Genomic DNA, 18,661 nt, shown 5'->3' with positions numbered 1-18,661 from the left:
CTAGTCTTCTAGTGTGGACCAGTTCGACAAGCTCTCCTCCGAAAGCAGGTGCACCATCCAGAACATGCTGGCACTGTACCCGAAGAAGAAAGCGAACACAGACCAGGAGGCAGGGACTTCTAGGGGAAGTGAGGCCTTCATTTGGGAAGCCTTGACTCCTCATGTGCTCCACGGGATCAGCTTCGACCCCACCACCCAGTCTTCTGCTGCAGCAGATGAGGATGGGCATTCCTCCCCTTTCAACCATCTGGCGGAGTCACTCTTCCACCTGGCCCAGAACAGGAGGCTCCTTCCCAACACGCAGAATGCCTTGCACGTGATCAATGGGCCTGTGATCACTGTGACATAGGCAGGGCTGGATTTATGTATAGGCTAAGTAGGCTGAAGCCTAGGGCCTCTAGATCTAGGGGGCCTTGCCAGCCTGCCCGCTCCCCAGCGCCTCTCCCAAAATTGCAAACCCAAGACTTCATGCGAGGGCAGGGCAACTGGCAGAAATATATTTCTAAGTTTGTCTGGAATGGGAAAAAGCCTAGAATAAAATACAAAATACTTATAGATACTAAAGATAGAGGAGACTTCTCCCTTCCAGACCTAAAATTGCATTATGAAGCAGCTTGCATCACATGGATTCGGGACTGGATTAAATTAGAGAGAGATGAAATAATAGATTTTGAAGGACATGATAATAGATTTGGTTGGCATTCATATTTATGGTACGGGAAAGATAAAAAAACACACAAAGGTTTTCATAATCATATAATAAGAAAAACACTTATAAAAGTGTGGAATAAACATAAAGATTTTTTAGAACACAAAACTCCATGGTGGCTTTCACCGGTTGAAGAATTAGCATTAAAACCTCTTAATAAGAGAGGAAATTGGCCGACGTACAGAGAATTATTAATAGAGGCGGGAAAAGGGTTAAAGCTGAAAGAATGAGGAACTAAAGGTTACCATAATAAAGGACAAAGTTGGAAAGAACCTAACAGAAGCAGAAGACATCAAGAAGAGGTGGCAAGAATACACAGAGGAATTATACCAGAAAGATGTGGATGTCTCATACACCCCAGGTAGTGTGGTTGCTGACCTTGAGCCTGACATCCTGGAGAGCAAAGTCAAATGGGCCTTAGAAAGCACTGCTAATAACAAGGCCAGTGGAGGTGATGATATTCCAGCTGAACTATTAAATTTTGTTAAAGAAGATGCTGTTAAGGTGCTACACTCAATATGCCAGCAAGTTTGGAAAACTCAGCAGTGGCCAGAGGATTGGAGAAGATCAGTCTACCTCCTTTAGAGGAAAAGGCCTTGAGGGGAGGACCTGTTGCCTCCACAATCCTTCCTAAACATGCATAAGCTGAGAGGCAATTGTCCGGCAAATGTGGTGCTGTGGGGAGGCAGGAACATTTTCCTGCAGTCAAGTATTTTCTAAGTTCCTTTCCCGAAATGTCCCCAAACAGTTCTGAAGCCTCTCTAAAATCAGAAGTCTTTTCTTCTCTCCGGAATTCTGGGATTTGAGGATAACTTCATGGAGAAGGAAAGAAACCTGCAGAATCAGCAAATGAGTGCCCGCCGGGAGCCTCCACCCCCACCGCTGCCACCAAGCAGGCTGTAAGTTGCCTTAGAGGTGTACTGTGCCCTCCCGCCTCCTTGGTTTTAAGGACTACTTGAGTTCTGTTCTCATCTCCCTGAGGCGTATCCGTGACAAGGAGAGCATGAGCAAGAAGCAACCCCAATGACTCACACTATGCACAAGCTCTTTGTGCCTTCCACACATACGGAGTCCGGACAGAGAGAGGGACTCATCCAGCACGTCCTCTCCAAGAGAGAGAAGGAATATGTCAACACCCAGAATTTCAGGTCAGATCATGCAAAAGTGCAAACACCATGCAAACACCAGTGGAACCTGTATCATAGTTGGGGTTGGAGAAAGCGACATCTACATGACAGCTTTATTGTTGGGTGCCAGGCAAAGTCTGTCCTGTTCCCTCAGGACACATGGGTGGGTAATTGAAAGTATTAGTTGTGGTGGGCAATTTTCCTTGGTGCCACATACTGAACCGTGGCTTCATATTATGAGCAGGACAGCAGCCTCTCCTCCAGGTTTGCACACTTCTCCCCCACCCCAAGCCTATTGGGAAGCTTCCACTTGGATTTTAAATTAACCACAGTTTGGTGTGTCCAGATCCTATGGTGGTTAATTTTACCAGCTTTGTAAACCCATGGTTGGAAGTTGGCTTGTTTCAATGAGCCATGGTTCAAATTAAGCGGTTTGTGCAGCTTCAGACACTGTGACAAGATGCAGTTAATCCAAAACTGAAGCAAAACCTTTGGAACTCCTCCTAAAAGCTGTGCTGGAGGACAGGGAGGTGTGACCCACCCCCCAAAAAACTTGGTGTGGGTCATCCTTATAATGCTAAGATTACTACTTCAGTCAAAGTTTTTGCTTTGGTTATTTCCTTGTACCGTTAGTAGTACCCTGTGGCCATTTGTTTTTAATGTCTGCTTTTATGATATGTTTATCAGTATGTGGTTAGCAGCTTCAGATCTTACTGTTTTACAGAGGCTGTTTAGCTTGCTCTTTTTACCCCTTTACTAGACAGGCTGTATTTCTGTGCTGTTTTCAGAGTGGGGAATGCCCATTCCTTCATGGCCAGCATGGAAACACAGAAGGCTAGCCATTTAGGAGGTTTGCAACGCAGACAAGGGTGTTACGGGGTAATCTTCTAGCAAACAAGCTTGGCACAGCAGATCTGAGAGGTGGTTTTCTGCTCCTGGAAAGCCAGCCTGGAAACCAGGTTGCCAGGTGAAGGAAGAATGGAGAGATCAACCAACTCACTTGCCTTCAAAGAATTTCTGGTTGCCTGTGGCTACTGGGATAGTGCTTAAATATCAGGCTGGCTGACACATCTTAAAAAATACAAGGAAAAGGCTTTTTTCTTTCATTAGCAAAGCTCATTTGGGGCCCAGAATAGCTAAGTTGAGGAAGAAGTGGCTGGTATTACTTGTTTGTTCTTGGTCCTGATCTTGCCTACCCTTGTAATCCTACCTGCCACACACTCCTGTTGTCTTTGCATATTTAACCAGCACGTTTGTTCAGATTGGAGTCCTATTCCTGCAGTTCCACATCCTTCTCTTCCTTGCAGGATTTTCGTGGGGACATGGAATGTGAATGGGCAGTCTCCAGACAGTGGATTGGAACCTTGGCTGAACTGTGACCCTGAACCCCCAGATATCTACTGCATTGGGTGAGCAGACATAATAGCTTTTCAGAGAGCCCTCTCTCAGAGTCTTTGTTTCCACACAGCTACTTTCTAAATTGAGGTCCTGTTGTGTGAAGACTTTCACTTTCAACTTGGAACAAAATAGGAGAATCCTGAGGATTTGTATCTTTTAGCCAGGAAGCAATGTTCTGCCATAATGAATGTGGCAGTGCCATCATTTCACCCTGTGGGCAGTGGATTACAGCAGCATCAAAGATAGCCAGAGGCCTAGGAGGCTCTGGGGGAAGGATGGCCTCAGTGCTAGGGATGTGTATTGTGTCTGATGGCACTTTGGCATTAGGTTCCAGGAGCTGGACCTGAGCACAGAGGCTTTCTTCTACTTGGACTCGACAAAGGAGCAAGAGTGGCTGACAGCTGTGAAAAAGGCTTTGCATTCCAAATCCAAGTACAAGAAAGTAAGTCCAACCCCACCCATTTCTTCAGCAGCCAGACAGCTGTCAGGAGCTGGAGTGAGGAGGAGAAGGAGGAGGATTAGGTCAGCAATAAAAAACACCTGGTGTCAGTGGTGTTTTATTCCAAAGAAGCCAAAATTCTTTATTCAAAGAAACCAAAACCGTGCAGGCCTAGTGATCACAGAAACCTTTCCCAACAGGTCTTGGCCCAGTGAGGTAGTTGTGAAGGCTGAAGGTTGCTACCCTCCCACCACTCTCTTAAGTCTCCTCCTCCCCCTGGGCCTTCCCAAGCAACCTGAGACTCTGACACCTTGACTGTCTTTGCTCCATCCTCTTAATTTCTCTGTGTTCTGGGAGACCAGCAGGGAGGGCAGCTGATCGCAGCAGGATGGGGAGACCCCCTGGCTTCTTCAGCAGCCTGCCTGATCTCTGCCTCTTGACCCCCGCCTCCAGCCTCCACTTCTGCCTCTGATTCTGGACTGCTGTTTGCCACAGAATCTTCCTGCCCTCTTGCCTCTTCAGTTTCCAACACCTCTTCTTGCTCACAGTCTGCTCCCTCTTCTCCCTCTGACGACTCAGCGTCATCGTCCCCCCACCAGTTCCCTGGCTCTGAGCCTTCTTCCCTTGGGGGATCCCCAGTTGGCGCCACCTGCCACTCCTATCTGCATCCAGCCAGCCCATGACAGCAAGCAATGAACAAAGCTGGTAGACATCCCAGTACCTTGCATCTTCTAGGTGCAGCTGGTGCGTCTAGTCGGAATGATGTTGCTCATCTTTGTCAAGAAGGACCAGCTCAGCCGCATCAAGGAAGTGATGAGGGAAACAGTGGGCACAGGCATCATTGGGAAGATGGTGAGTAGACCCTGACAGCAGAATTCCCTACGTCTATCTTTCTATCTGTCTATCTGTTTTTCTAATCTCTGCCAACCAGTTTCCCCCTCTTTCCTGCTTGCTCACTAACAGCCATCTTTGCTCCACCCCTGCAGGGTAATAAGGGGTGTGTGGCCGTGAGGTTTGTCTTCAACAATACCAGCTTCTGCATTGTCAATTCCCACCTTGCTGCCCACGTGGAAGACTTTGAGCGCCGAAACCAGGATTACAAGGATATCTGTGCCCAGATGAGATTCCTGCCCCCTGACCAGGGTCTGCCGCAGCTGACAATCACGAGTGCGTTTCGAGGGCTTGGAGGGAGAGAGCCTTGACTGATGTAACTTGTTGGTCTCCGCTATCTGGAGAAGCAAATTGAGTCACGTTTCTGTAACTTTCCTGCCTGTGTGTAGCTCAAGGGTAGGCAGCATAGTGCTCTCCAAATGTTGATAGACCAAAATTCCCATAATTGTTAAGAATTGGCCTTGCTGACTGGGGTTCATGAGAATTCCACTTCAGCAACACCAGGAGGGTGCAGTGTCGGCAATCCCTGCTGCTGCAGCTGCACCACTAAGGTTTCTACTAGAGCAGCCAGAAGTGCCCAGCATTGTAGGCTCCTGCTTCATTCAGGGCAGACAGATACTAAACATCTGTGGAAGCGAGTGCTGGGCTTCATTCATTAATTCATTAATTGTGGGGATTTCTTCCCCAAAGTGGCTTATTTAAAATAATAATCAGAAATGCACCTCAAAATAATTTAAAGCATCTAAACAGTACCTTAATAGCAGCAGATCTAAAGAGAGCAACATAAACCGAGTGGCAGAGATGTATTAGATTAGATTATAGCAAATGAGGGCAACCTCTCCAGTGATCGGGGTGGGGCAGGGGGGTGGGAGTTGCAATTTGTTAAGGGCAGTAATGCAAAAGCAGAGCAGCCATTTTGCATGGAGAAGGTTCCCGGCTCAGTCACCAGTGTGTGCAGATCGGGCTGGGCATGATCTCTGCCTGAAAGCTGCTGCCAGTCCATGTAGTCCGTCCTGAGCTTGATGGGTCAATGGTCTGCCTCAATATAAGGTCGCTTCCTATGTTCCTGTGTACTACAGCAGGGTTTGGAGGGCCACAAGCGCCCTGCCCATGAATTCAAGAACCAGGGGAAATTCTAAAAGTCTTTGCTGAAAGGACATCAAAGCAGGGGCCAGGTGAACCTCTTTGGGAGATTATTCTGAAAGGTCGGGTGCCATGACTGAAAAGGCCCTGCCATGCTTGAAAGAGCAGGAGTTCCCTGGGAAAGGGATTCTAGTCAGTGGAGAGGCAGTGCAAACATGAGTGGGCCTTCTTCTGGTACCCTTTCCCCAAACCTTGAAACACTTGAAAGGCCAAATGGGATGCTCTGAATTGGGCCTGGAAGCAGTTCAAGAGCCAGTCTAGTTCACAGAGCACTAGCCTAATATGATCATACTCTGAAAGTAATTTATTGCTCAGAGAGATAACAGTCAGGCGGGATTTCCTCGCTGCGCCAGGCCTTCAAAGGCATTCCAAAGCTCTGAGCAAAAGCAGAGTCTAGCAGTGGTCAGAAAATAAGCCTTCTGTCTTCTGTGCGTCGATGTGCATAAATCAGGCTCTCACACAGAGTTACTAAAACTAAAAGCACTTTATAGCAGAAACTATCCATTATCTAGCAGAGTACGGAACATCGTACAAACGTGTCTGTCCCAGACAAAAACAAAAGCAGAATAGAACAAAGGACTGAGACTCTCGGATGTGACACAGAGTCTCTCCGCCCCACAGTAGGCAGGACGCACACTCTGAGCTGTTTAACCCTGTAAGCTCAGGTTCTCCTCACACCCCCTCTCGTCCTGCACTACTGGGGGCAAGCAAGTATCACCAATTACCCCAACTCCAAACCACCACAGAACTCTCCATGATGCTAGAAGCTCAATGGTTTAGTAAAACCATCAGCCAAGTTATCGTGACTGGCACAATATTTCAGCCGTATCATTTTTTTTTTATAAGATATTTATTAAGATTTTATAAACAGAAAAAAGTTACAGAAAAAAAAAGAAAAAAAATAAGAAATAGAAAAAATACAAGAATACAAATAAAAGATACAAAATGCATAAAAAATAAATGATAAGTAAAAAAGCACAATTAAAAACAAATCAGTCTTTTCATGTCTTAAGTTTCATTGACTTATTTTCCTGACCTCCTCACGCCTCCCTTTTTTGTATTCCAGTTCACATGGTTAATTCAGCAAATCCTTACCCTCTTTGTTTTTATCTTAATTTTATATCTTAACATATTGAGCTTCATGTTTTCATCTAATTATCAATCCATTTTTACATATTCTTTTAACTTTGTTGCTAAAGCCATCTCATTTCAATCCTACATCATTTTAACATTCATTAATTTTACAGTGTTTCTGCAGATAGTCTTTAAATTTCTTCCAGTCTTCTTCCACCAACTCTTCTCCCTGGTCTCGGATTCTGCCGGTCATTTCCGCCAGTTCCATATAGTCTATCACTTTCATCTGCCATTCTTCCAAGGTGGGTAGATCTTGTGTCTTTCAATACTTTGCGACGAGTATTCTTGCTGCTGTTGCTGCATACATAAAGAAAGTTCTATCCTTCTTTGGCACCAATTGGCCGACCATGCCCAGGAGAAAGGCCTCTGGTTTCTTCAGGAAGGTATATTTAAATACCTTTTTCATTTCATTATAGATCATTTCCCAGAAAGCCTTAATCTTTGGGCACGTCCACCAAAGGTGAAAGAATGTACCTTCATTTTCTTTACACTTCCAACACTTATTGTCAGGCAAATGATAAATTTTTGCAAGCTTGACTGGGGTCATGTACCACCTGTATATCATTTTCATAATATTCTCTCTTAAGGCATTACATGCCGTGAATTTCATACCTGTGGTCCACAACTGTTTCCAGTCAGCAAACATTATGTTATGTCCAACAACTTGTGCCCATTTTATCATAGCAGATTTAACCGTTTCATCCTGAGTATTCCATTTCAACAGCAAGTTATACATTCTTGATAATATCTTAGTTTTGGGATCTAACAGTTCTGTTTCCAATTTTGATTTTTCCACCTGGAAACCAATTTTTTTGTCCAAGTTATAAGCCTCCCTTATTTGATAATAATGAAGCCAATCTCGCACTTTATCTTTTAGTTTCTCAAAATTCTGCAGTTTCAGTTTGTCAGCCTCCTGTTCCAAAATCTCCCAATATTTTGGCCATTTGACCTCCATATTGAGCTTCTTCTGAGCCTTCGCTTCCATCGGTGATAGCCACCTTGGGGTTTTATTTTCAAGAAAGTCTTTATATCTTGTCCAGACATTAAACAATGCTCATCTGACAATATGGTTTTTAAATGCTTTGTGAGCTTTAACCTTGTCATACCACAGATATGCATGCCACCCAAAAACGTTATTGAAACCTTCTAGATCCAAAATGTTTGTGTTCTCAAGAAGCAGCCATTCTTTCAACCAGCAAAATGCTGCTGATTCATAGTAAAGTTTAAGGTCTGGCAGGGCAAATCCACCTCTATCCTTTGCATCAGTTAATATTTTAAATTTTATTCTGGGCTTCTTGCCCCGCCAGACAAATCTAGAAATATCTCTCTGCCACTTCTTGAAACAGTCCATTTTGTCCAAAATTTGCGATGATTGAAATAAAAATAACATTATTGGCAATACATTCATCTTTATAACAGCAATTCGACCAAACAAGGAAAGCTTCAAATTTGACCATATTTCAAGATCCTTTTTCACTTCTGACCAACATTTCTCGTAATTATCTTTAAACAAATTTAAGTTCTTAGCGGTCATGTTAACCCCCAGGTATTTTACTTTCTTAACCAATGTTAAACCCGTCTCCTTCTGAAACCTCTCTTTCTCAATCGGTGTTAATTTTTTCTCAAGAACCTTAGTCTTTAACTTGTTCAACTTAAATCCTGCCACTTGACCAACTGAATCAATTCTAATACTCTTTTAGTACTAGATTCTGGCTCCTGTAATGCCAATACTAAGTCATCTGCAAACGCTTTAAGTTTGTACTGTTTAGCTCCGACCTGAATACCTTTGATCAGATGGTCCCTTCTAATCATATTTAGCAAAACCTCCAGGACCGAAATAAAAAGCAGTGGGGAAATTGGGCAGCCTTGTCGTGTCCCTTTCTCCATCTTAAATTCTTCTGTCACCACGTTGTTAACTAACAATTTAGCCTTTTGTTCTGAGTAAATTGCACCTATACCATTTTCAAAACCTTGACCAACCCCCATCCCCTGAAGATTTTTCTTCATGAAACTCCAAGAAATATTATCAAAGGCTTTCTCCGCATCAACAAATATCAAAACTGCTTTAGTATTAATGTTCACTTGCAACTTCTCTAAAATGTTAATTGGTCTTTGTGTATCTCCTCAACTAGTACCTTTTTCAATCTTTTAGCCAAAATATCTGCAAAAATTTTGTAATCCACATTAAGTAGTGATATGGGGCGGTAGTTCTTAAGTTGTGTTTTTTTGGACTCAGTTTTTGGTATAAGTGTAATATAAGCTTCCTTCCACGACTCTGGCGCTTCCCCCCCCCCTCCAAAATTTCATTACAAACCTCCTTTAGTGGTTGAATTAGCCAATCTTTCAGAGATCTATAATATTTTGAGGTTAAACCGTCCGGCCCCAGAGATTTGCCCAACTGCATATTTTGGATGGCACCTTCCACCTCCTGTTCTGTTATTTTATAATTCAGCATTAACTTATTTTCTTGAGAGATTTTTTGTAATCCATTTGTTCTTAAAAACTGATCTATGTCGGTCTCTTTCTGTGGCCCTTGTGTATATAGTTGTTTGAAATATCTCTGGAAACACTTTCTAATCTCCACTGGATTCTGTATATTCTTTCCTTCCACTTCCAAGTTTGTAATGGTATTAAGGTTTTGTCTTTTTTTCATCTGCCAAGCCAGCAGTTTCCCACATTTATTAGCCGATTCAAATGTCTTTTGTCTCATCTGCTTGATTTTCCATTCTATTTCCTGATTTATCATTTTCATGTATTGTACTTGATACATCTTTATTTCTCTCAGAATCTCTTGCAACTTTGGTTTCACTCTTAATTTCTTCTCTCCTTTTATTTTCTCCAAAATTTTATCTTTTTTCTCATTTTGAGTTCTCTTCTTTATTGCGTTCTGTTGAATCAGAAACCCTCTCATAACCGCTTTGCTTGCGTCCCAGATTACTCTTTTTTCAAGCGTAGTATTCAAATTTATCTCAAAATAGTCTCTCAAAGTTTTTGGGGCCTTCTTGGTAACTTCTGCATCTCTAAAGAAGGTGTCATTCATCCTCCACCTAAAGGAACCAATTGGTGTTAATTTCATCTCCATTCTCACAGCATTATGGTCGGAGCAAGTTTTAGGGCAAATTTCCGCTTTTCGAATTTTAGGAGCCAATCCTCTAGTTATCCAAATTTGGTCAATTCTTGTCCATGTCATTTTGGCTTCAGAGAAGAAAGTTCCCTCTCTACCCTAGGGGTTCTTAGTTCTCCAAGTGTCAATTAAGACCATGTTGTCAGTCATGTCAAAAAAAGTTTTTGGTAGTCTGCCGTCTTTAGTAATTACCTGTCTTTGTGACTTGTCCATATTTGTAGACACCACTCCGTTCATATCTCCCATCATAATAATGTTATATTCCATGTAGTCCAACAATGTCTCATGCAACTTCTTAAAAAAATCAGATTTCCCCTCATTTGGTGCATAAACTCCTACTATCAAGAATTTCTCTCCTTGAATTTGTATTTCAATTGCCACAAATCTTCCTTGATCATCTTTAAAAATAAATTTCGGTGATAAGCTCTCTTTTGCATAAATTACAACTCCTCTCTTTTTAACTTTGTCTGACGAAATAAACTCTTGGCCCAATCTTTTATTAATCAGTACTTTCCTATGGAGCATTATCACATGAGTTTCCTGTAGGCAAATCAAGTCCAGTTGTTCCTTTTTCAATAAGTGGAAAACCTTTCTCCTTTTCTCCAGGGAGTTAAAGCCGTGAATATTCCAACTTAATAGGTGCAGAGACATGGTGTGGTTATTTTGCTTCTCCTCCAACTGCTCCAAGTAGTTGTTCTTCTTCTGTCGGTGGTGGCTCTTTCTCTGGTTTATCCAATCCCAAAGGTAGTGATACTAATTCTAGTAATCCTGGTTTTAATGCTCTTGGCTCTTCTCCTTCTTCAGCTTCAGCTTCTTTTTGTAGATCTTCTTCGTGGTCTCTCAAGAATTTTTCTTTATCTTCCACTGATCTTATTTTGGTTTTTCTCCCTTTAAAGGTAAAAGAAAGGCCTTGGGGAAACTCCCACCTGAAAACAATTCTGTTTCTTCTCAACAGGGCCACCAGATCTCCGTAGTTAGCCCTAAGGTCCAATAAATGTTTTGGAATATCCTTGAAAATCTCTACTCTTGATTCTTGTATCTCCAGAGTCTGCTGGAAATGCAGATTCAGTATTTTGTCTCTCTCTTCTTTTGTTCGGAGGGTAATCAGACAGTCTCTCACCCTGTTTTTTCTCCCTCCTCTTCCAAGTCTAAAGGCACTTACAATCTTAAAGTCTTGCTTAGCATCCAGGTTCCAAAAGTCTGCAAATTCTTGCGTAAGAAAGTCACTTAAACTGTCTTTTTCAAGTTCAGGTACTGCCCTGATCCTCAAATTAATCTGTTTTTCCTTAAGTTCAACCATAGACAGGAGCGTCCGGTGGTCCTCAAGTTGTTTACATAGTGGTGTAATCTTTTCCTCCACAGCCAAAGCTTTTTCCTGTGCTTCTTCAGCTGCCTTTTGGTTCAAAGTAGATTTTTGCAGCAGTCTTTCAATGGATTCTGTATTTGAGTTCAACTTTTGCCCCAAGCTATTAATGCTGGTAGTGTTTTGGTCGATTTTAGTTGTTTGTTCAGTAACTTGGTTACTTAGTTTTTCCAAGGTTTCATAAATTTTGCTTAATACTGAAGTAAAACTCTCTTCAGATGCCATTCCTTTAGGCCCAGCTTGTACAGGATCCTTTCCTTGTGTTGCAGTTTGTGCTGCAGTTTGTGCAGGGTCTTTTCCTTGTGGTACAGGGGGGCCGGATGCGGATGCGCTGCGCTGTGCTGCTGTGATATGCTGGTCTGCGTCAGTCTAACCTTACCCGATCTTGTTGTCTTTTCCTGAGGCAAGTCTGCCATAACACTTTATCTGAGGATCAAGGTCAGTCCCACGGCTCGAAGCTTGTTTTGCAGTGGAAATTTCCCTGGCCAGTTAACAGTGGAAAATCCCCAACTAGTTGTAACAATTTCAGTATTCCTCTAGGGGGACACAGTAACAGTCAATGGAAACAATATAATGTCTTTTCCAGTTTTCCAAAGTCCCCCTTCGACAAAATAAGCAACAGTTTCAAGTTCAGAGAAGCCCTTCAGAATTAAAGTATCTCACTTGCAGAGTTAACTGTCAAAAAGTAACATTGTCCATAAACAGTGCGTCTCTCAGTACTGCGGTTTTATTGATCCTGGCAGTCTGTTCCCAGGGATTAAGTGGTGGTCTTTATTGTTAGGATATTTCCGTTCCACCTTAAGAGAGAGCAGGCTTGTGAGTCACAGAGTCTGCGCATGTCCTGTTTCTCAGGATGTTTAAGTTTGCTATTGCTTTCGTTTTCTCTCTCTGCGCCAGAACACGCTAGCAGTCGGTCATGCTTTTCTTTGTTTTGACCAACGCTGAATAAACATTCTAAATGATACTCTCCTGAGTGCAACTTTTGCTGTGTGAATTCTGCTGATAGAGTGTGCATCAGCCCAGGAATGTGGCAATCTGTTTCTGAGGCTTGGTGCCGCTAATTGCTGATACTGTGTGACTATGGGACATCAACAGATCGTCCGGAGACGACGTGGAGGCAGTGATGGCCTTTGTCTCCCTGGCAGTATCCCAACAACAGGTTTCGGGCCCAGATTCACGGCACTTAAAGGGGAGTAAGAATGAAAATGCAACAGACTACTGAGGCATGTGAAAAGCGAATGAGGAGGCTTTTCTGTTGGGCCGCGGCAAAAGGCCTTTGATGTTCCGGCAGGGCTTAATTGGCCTGGAAGCCGTGCCAGAGACTTCGTGATTAATGAGGAGCCAAGATTAAAGAGTCTTTGAGATAAAGAGAGAGGCTCGGGCTGAAGGAAAACCTGAAATGGAGTTTTTCCAAGCCTCTGCTGAATGCCCAAAGTTAAATGGGGAAAATTATCAGACCTGGGCAAAATGGTGTGAGAGTTTGCTGTGACAATTCGGAGTGTGGCATACTGTGAGTGACGCCCCTCCAGTTCCTCTGACAGATAGATGGAGGGCCCAGAATTCGAAGGCCATTGACATAATCGTCTTGTCCGTCTCTCTGGAAGAAATAAAAACGCTTGCTGGCAACGTGACGGCACGTAAGATGTGGAATGCTTTGAAGAAAGCTCATTTGCCAGTCATCCCAGCTCAGAGTCTGAATGCCCAGGGTGTGAATGCATCGGAAGTCCTGGCTGTTTCCCAGAATGCGAGTGAATGCAGGGATGCAGAGGGCACCGGTTGCAAGCTGCAGAGGGAGCAGACTGTGATGTCAGCCCAGGCAGCATTCCAGCCTCCAGGGGGAGCCAAGGAGTCGGCAGCTGAGAGCTCTGTTTCTCGTGGGAGCCAAGGTCATTGTCTTTGCAGAGGCCGGAAGGCCAGAGGTAAACAAAGACAGATGCCTGCAGATGGCCCGAAGCAGAGGGGGGGGGGGGTGAAGAGCCCACGCCAGTGGAAAACAAAGCGTTGTTAGCTGGCACTGCTTCACTAAAGGCTAAAGGCAAGTCTGATGGCCAGGAGCAGGAGGGCAAGCTGCAAAAGCCCATGCCAGTGGAAAACAAAGCTTTGTTAGCTGGCACAGCTTCACCAAAGGCTAAAGGCAAGTCTCATGGCCAGGAGCAGGGGGGCAAGCTGCAAAAGCCCACGCCGGTGGAAAACAAGGTTTTGCTTGTCAGAAAGACTGCTCCAAAGGCTAAAGCCAGGTTTATTGTGGACTCAGGTGCGAGCCGCCATTTATCGAAGGACAAGCATCTGTTTATCTCCTTCACACCTCAAGACGGAGAGATCTACCTGGCTGATGGAAAGACATTGCAAATTGCAGGAGAAGGGACTGTTAAACTTGCAAGTTTGCATACAACCATGAGTAATGTACTTTATGTTCCAGGAGCTGCGGACAATTTGCTCAGTGTCCCACAGCTGACTGGGCGTGGTTTTGAGATTTCCTTCAAGAGGAGCGTCTGTGTCATCAGAAAAGGCAAAGAGGACATTTTGCATGCGAAATTTATGGATGGTTTATTCTGTATAACTTATGATGACAATGCTGTTATGTCTAGTGTTGATTCTTGTTGTGTTGCACAGACTAACTCTAAGTCCATTAAGTTCACCAAGAGTGTTGAGTACAATCCTAAGTGGGGGGGAAATGTGGGAGGAGGATGAAGGTGATGGGAAAAAGGCAGATGATGTTGAGGAAGCTGAGGATGATGATGATGATGATCAGAGTTCGGATTCCAGTTCAGTTGGTGGCGCTGCTGCTGGTGTCAGCGACAGTGATGACACAGCAGACTACAAGAGCGCAAAGGCCTCAGTCAGACCATCTGATGCGTCTGACAATGAACTGGAAGAACCACTGTTCACCATTGGTCACTTTTCTCCTAAGAAGGAGGAGATGAGTCCAGAAGACTTACGTCTGGTTCGCAGGTCTGAGAGGGCGACCAAAGGCAGACCTCCAAAGAGATTTGCTGATGAGTTTGCTAAGACGGCAACTGCTGTTCTTAGTAGCTCAGAGAAGGTGTGGGAACCTTCAAGCTTCAACGAGGTTCAGGAGTTAACCTCTAAAGATGCTGAGCCTTGGCTTAATGCCATGAAGGCTGAAGTTGATTCCTTGAACAGGAACCAAACTTGGGAATTGGTACCAGTAGTTCCAGGAATGAGACTGGTTGGCAGCAAATGGGTCTTCAAGGCCAAGACAGACCAGAATGGCAAGGTTGTAAGACACAAAGCCAGATTGGTTGCCAGAGGTTTTTCACAGGTACCAGGACAGGATTACCACGAGACCTACTCACCCACCGTCAAATATGAGAGCATTCGGCTGATGCTCAAGATAGCTGCAGAGGAGAAACTGCATGTTTCTCACCATGACATTAATACAGCTTTTTTGTACGGGATTCTGGGGGAGGAGCTGTATATGCTTCCACCTGATGGAATGCAGATACAGAAGGGAATGGTCTGTAAACTGCGGAAATCCTTATATGGTCTCAAGCAGAGTGCCAGGTGTTGGAACACAAAACTCACTGAGACATTGCTTTCTCTAGGTTTTCACCAGGGCAAAGCTGATCCGTGTGTGTTTGTCAAAGAGGAGGGGCAAAACAAACTGTATTGTTTATGTTTTGTTGATGATCTTCTGATGTTTTGGAAGAATCAGGCTTTTTACAAAAGCACCCTAGCTCAACTGAAGGAGCACTTTGACATGAAGGATCTTGGTGAGGTATCCAACTATCTTTCTCTGCAGGTGGAGAGGGACCAAGCAGGTAATTTTCTGGTACACCAAACGCAGAAAATTGCTGATGTATTAACCAGGTTGAATTTGGTTGATGCAAACCCAGCAGACACACCGATGGTGACATGTTACCAGGTAGATAGTACTGCTGAAGCGTTTTCTGACACTACGCTGTACAGATGCATTCTAGGCAAGTTGAATTTCATTGCTAGATGCTCAAGACCTGACATAGCTGTAAGCACTAACCTGCTTAGCGGACATGCTAACAAGCCTACTGTTCAGGATTGGAAAGCTCTGAAGCGCATAGCCCGCTATTTGAAAGGGACTTTGCACTACAGGCTGAGGTTCACCAGTCAGAAGACTGGAGGTCTTGAAATCTTTGCAGATGCTAGTTTTGGAAGTGACACCACGGATGGTACAAGCACTTCTGGAGTATGCTACATGTACAACCACTGTCCGTTTGACTGGTTGTGCAAAAAGCAGACGACAGTGAGCCTAAGTTCCTGTGAAGCAGAACTCAATGCTCTGTCATTTTCACTCATGGATTGTGAATGGTTGATGCAACTGTTTAAGGACATCGGGGTTTCTGTGAAATGTCCTATACAAGTGTATCAAGACAATAGATCCTGTTTGGCTTTGCTGAACTCAGAGAGTTGCAAGCAAAGAACCAAGTACTTGCAGATTAAGTTACATCGTGCAAGAGAGTGTATTCAGAAAGGACTGATTCAGGTGTCCTACATGCCAGGAAATGAAATTCCTGCTGATCTGTTGTCTAAGGTTGTTAACAGAGAACAACTAAAGGTTTACGTACAGAGGTTGCAATTGGGTTGCTGCGCGCTCGGTGGAAGAGGACGACCATCCCAGATAGAAGGAGTGTACCGTTCTTCGGTCAAGGGTATACGATAGCTGCGCTCCCCTGCTAGAACCTCCAAACAATTGGGTTGAACCACAGGTACTACAGGTTACACGGAAAGGGGGAGGATGTTAGGATATTTCCGTTCCACCTTAAAAGGGAGCAGGCTTGTGAGTCACAGAGTCTGCGTATTTCCTGTTCACAGGATGTTTATGTTTGCTATTGCTTTCGTTTTCTCTCTCTGTGCCAGAACAGGCTAGCAGGCAGTCATGTTTGTTCTTTATTCTGACCAACGCTGAATAAACATTCTAAATGATACCCTCCTGAGTGCAACTTTCGCTGTGTGTGAATTCTGCTGACAGAGTGTGCATCAGCCCAGGAATGTGGCAATCTATTTCTGGAGCTGGTGTCACTAATCACTGATACTGTATCTACGGGAGATCGATGGACCATCTTGCTTTAGGCCACGCGGCGAGGTGTGGGCAGCCTATCTTTAGTAAGGTACTAGAACCGGGCAACACTGTCTTTACTGTATCATTTGCTCATTTCTTTACTTTAGCACCTGCAACCATCTAGTTTGAGGGTGTGTTTTCGTTAGCGGTTTTCAGTTCAGGGGCGTTTTTGTTTCAAAGAAGCATTACCTGGCGCACGTCACCCACGCAGGGGGTTGCCTGATTAGATAGTGCTAAATCTCGGGCAGCATTGTAAGCTTCATCGCTCCTGCGAGCGGGGTGGTAAATAGCAGGGGAACTTTAAGCCTGGGAACTTTTAAGTCCTTTTTAAGTCTGTAAGGTTTACCCACGGGCTACAGGTCGCGGTATTGCGATTCACTTGAAGTGCTTGAGCATTGTTTGGCGTGCTGTTTTTCCGAGGTTATTTTTCTATCGCCACAGCAGTGCCGCAATCTAAGTGCGGGGTGTATTGTTTGAAGGTTTAATTATCTGGCGGCTGATCTGTAGTTTGATTCTGAAGGAATGGGTTTCTGTGTAGTAAGTTTAAAAACTGACTCAATCCCCCCCCCCCGTTTTGTTCTTTCAAAAGAGAGCACTTTTAAATGCGTAAAACTTGAACTGTTGAGCAAAAACCATAATAAAGGACACAAATGCATAAACAGTTCTGTCCTTTATCAGGACAGGCAAGGCATGGCCTTGGCTCCCCAGGGAACAACGAAAACACATCAAAACTTTATCTTATGTGCCGACCACAAAATACGCACAAGACCAATGTCTGGGAAAAACTCCAAAAGCTTGTTCCCGGAGATTATGACCCCCCCCCCCCCCCCGATAAGAGTAGGAAGAGATCCTTTTATGGTTAGAAGTACAGGAAGGAAGATCCTTTATGGATGAGAGTACCAGAGAAGTAACATATGTGATGTCAACCTGTGTATACAAGTTGACGTGGCTAGGGAAGGGGAAGAGGATGCCTGGAGAGTATATAAACTGCATGAAACCTGTCATTTCTTTGGACTTTGCTGTGGACCCACCACGCAAGTGCCTTCTGCTATCCGGACAGCAGAATAAACTCTTTCTTTGAACCAACTCGGTGTCATTTTGACTTCCTTCCTCCCGTCACGGAGCAACGCAGACCCAATCGGTGAACTCCAGTAAGGCTACAATTGTTTTGCTTTACACGGTTCAGAGAGTGGCTGTTTAGTTGGAGGATTCTGGTTATTGGGCAACATATGTTTAGTACTGCTAAGGCACAGCTTGCCTCAAGTTAAAGTGCTGGGTGCATCCATTTAGGGATAATTGTTTGGGAGCTGATTCATAAGTTAGTTGCATCTCATTACATTTAAGTGCCTGGAGCTTAAATTCTGGTTATTCAGCAGTGGAGCTGCTGAATAATTTAAAACTACTGTGTTGCTAAAGTAAAATAAAATACATAGATAGATAGATATAATAATAAATAAAATAAAATAAAATAAAATAAAATAAAATAAAATAAAATAAAATAAAATAAAATAAAATAAAATAAAATAAAATAAAATAAAATAAAATAAAATAAAATAAAATAAAATAAAATAAAATAAAATAAAATAAAATAAAATAAAATAAAATAAAATAAAATAAAATAAAATAAAATAAAATAAAATAATAAATAACCCGAAGCATTTTAGGCCACTCAGTTGGTAAGCATCTAAGGTGGTCAGGATTGTTATAAGACCTGCTGTCTAAGTGGCTTACAGTGAGGAAGAGTCCGCGGGGACTGTTGTCCCAAGCTCATACAAAAGCAACCAGGGGCTCTTATTTGCTAGCGTTCAGGGTACATAATACTGAGCTAGCCCTCTGTGTTGCCTTTTTCTTGCAAGGATAGCGTGTCAGTAATTATTTGGTACTAAATCCTACCTGAGATAATTCTCACCTCTGATAACTGAACAACCCTTAACTTTAATACCTATTGGGCGTCGTTCATTCTGAGCGGCTTCTAGTGGGTATGCATTTCCACCAGTGTGGACAATACTGAGCTAGTGGTTCGCAGATAATTAGAAGGTTTCTTTGTGTCTTTTTTATTTCGGAATGGCTTCTGGGGGTAATCAACAGGCTTCCTCCACCGGTAATCAGCTGGCATCTTCCACGGGTAATGGAGGCGCTCAATTGCCGGCTATGCCCTGTGATCCTCAAGCCTTTGCTCGATTCTTCATGGCTTTTGAAACATTTTATAGGCAGTGGAGGCCGAGGGCTCTGGCACGTCCAGCGCCGGAATCTTCACAGGAGGTTATACCCGATACT

The 18,661-nt window shown here is 43.7% G+C and overlaps 1 protein-coding gene across 1 annotated transcript; it reads left to right on the top strand.

Moving 5' to 3' along the window:
- Nucleotides 1-1,498: 1,498 nt before the first annotated feature.
- Nucleotides 1,499-4,875, top strand: LOC310836037 (inositol polyphosphate 5-phosphatase OCRL-like; the record flags this gene model as incomplete). Its single annotated transcript, XM_083720974.1, has 6 exons — nt 1,499-1,608; nt 1,691-1,857; nt 3,144-3,245; nt 3,562-3,676; nt 4,409-4,525; nt 4,660-4,875. The coding sequence occupies exons 2-6, from the start codon at nt 1,733-1,735 to the stop codon at nt 4,873-4,875; spliced, it is 675 nt and encodes a 224-aa protein (XP_083577100.1). The 5' UTR covers nt 1,499-1,608; nt 1,691-1,732.
- Nucleotides 4,876-18,661: the final 13,786 nt, after the last annotated feature.

The sequence above is a fragment of the Podarcis gaigeae genome (assembly GCF_964106915.1).
Source record: "Podarcis gaigeae genome assembly, chromosome: W".
NCBI lineage: Eukaryota > Metazoa > Chordata > Lepidosauria > Squamata > Lacertidae > Podarcis > Podarcis gaigeae.
The sequence above is the reverse complement of the archived record's forward strand: the minus strand, read 5'-3'. Positions and strand labels throughout refer to the sequence as shown.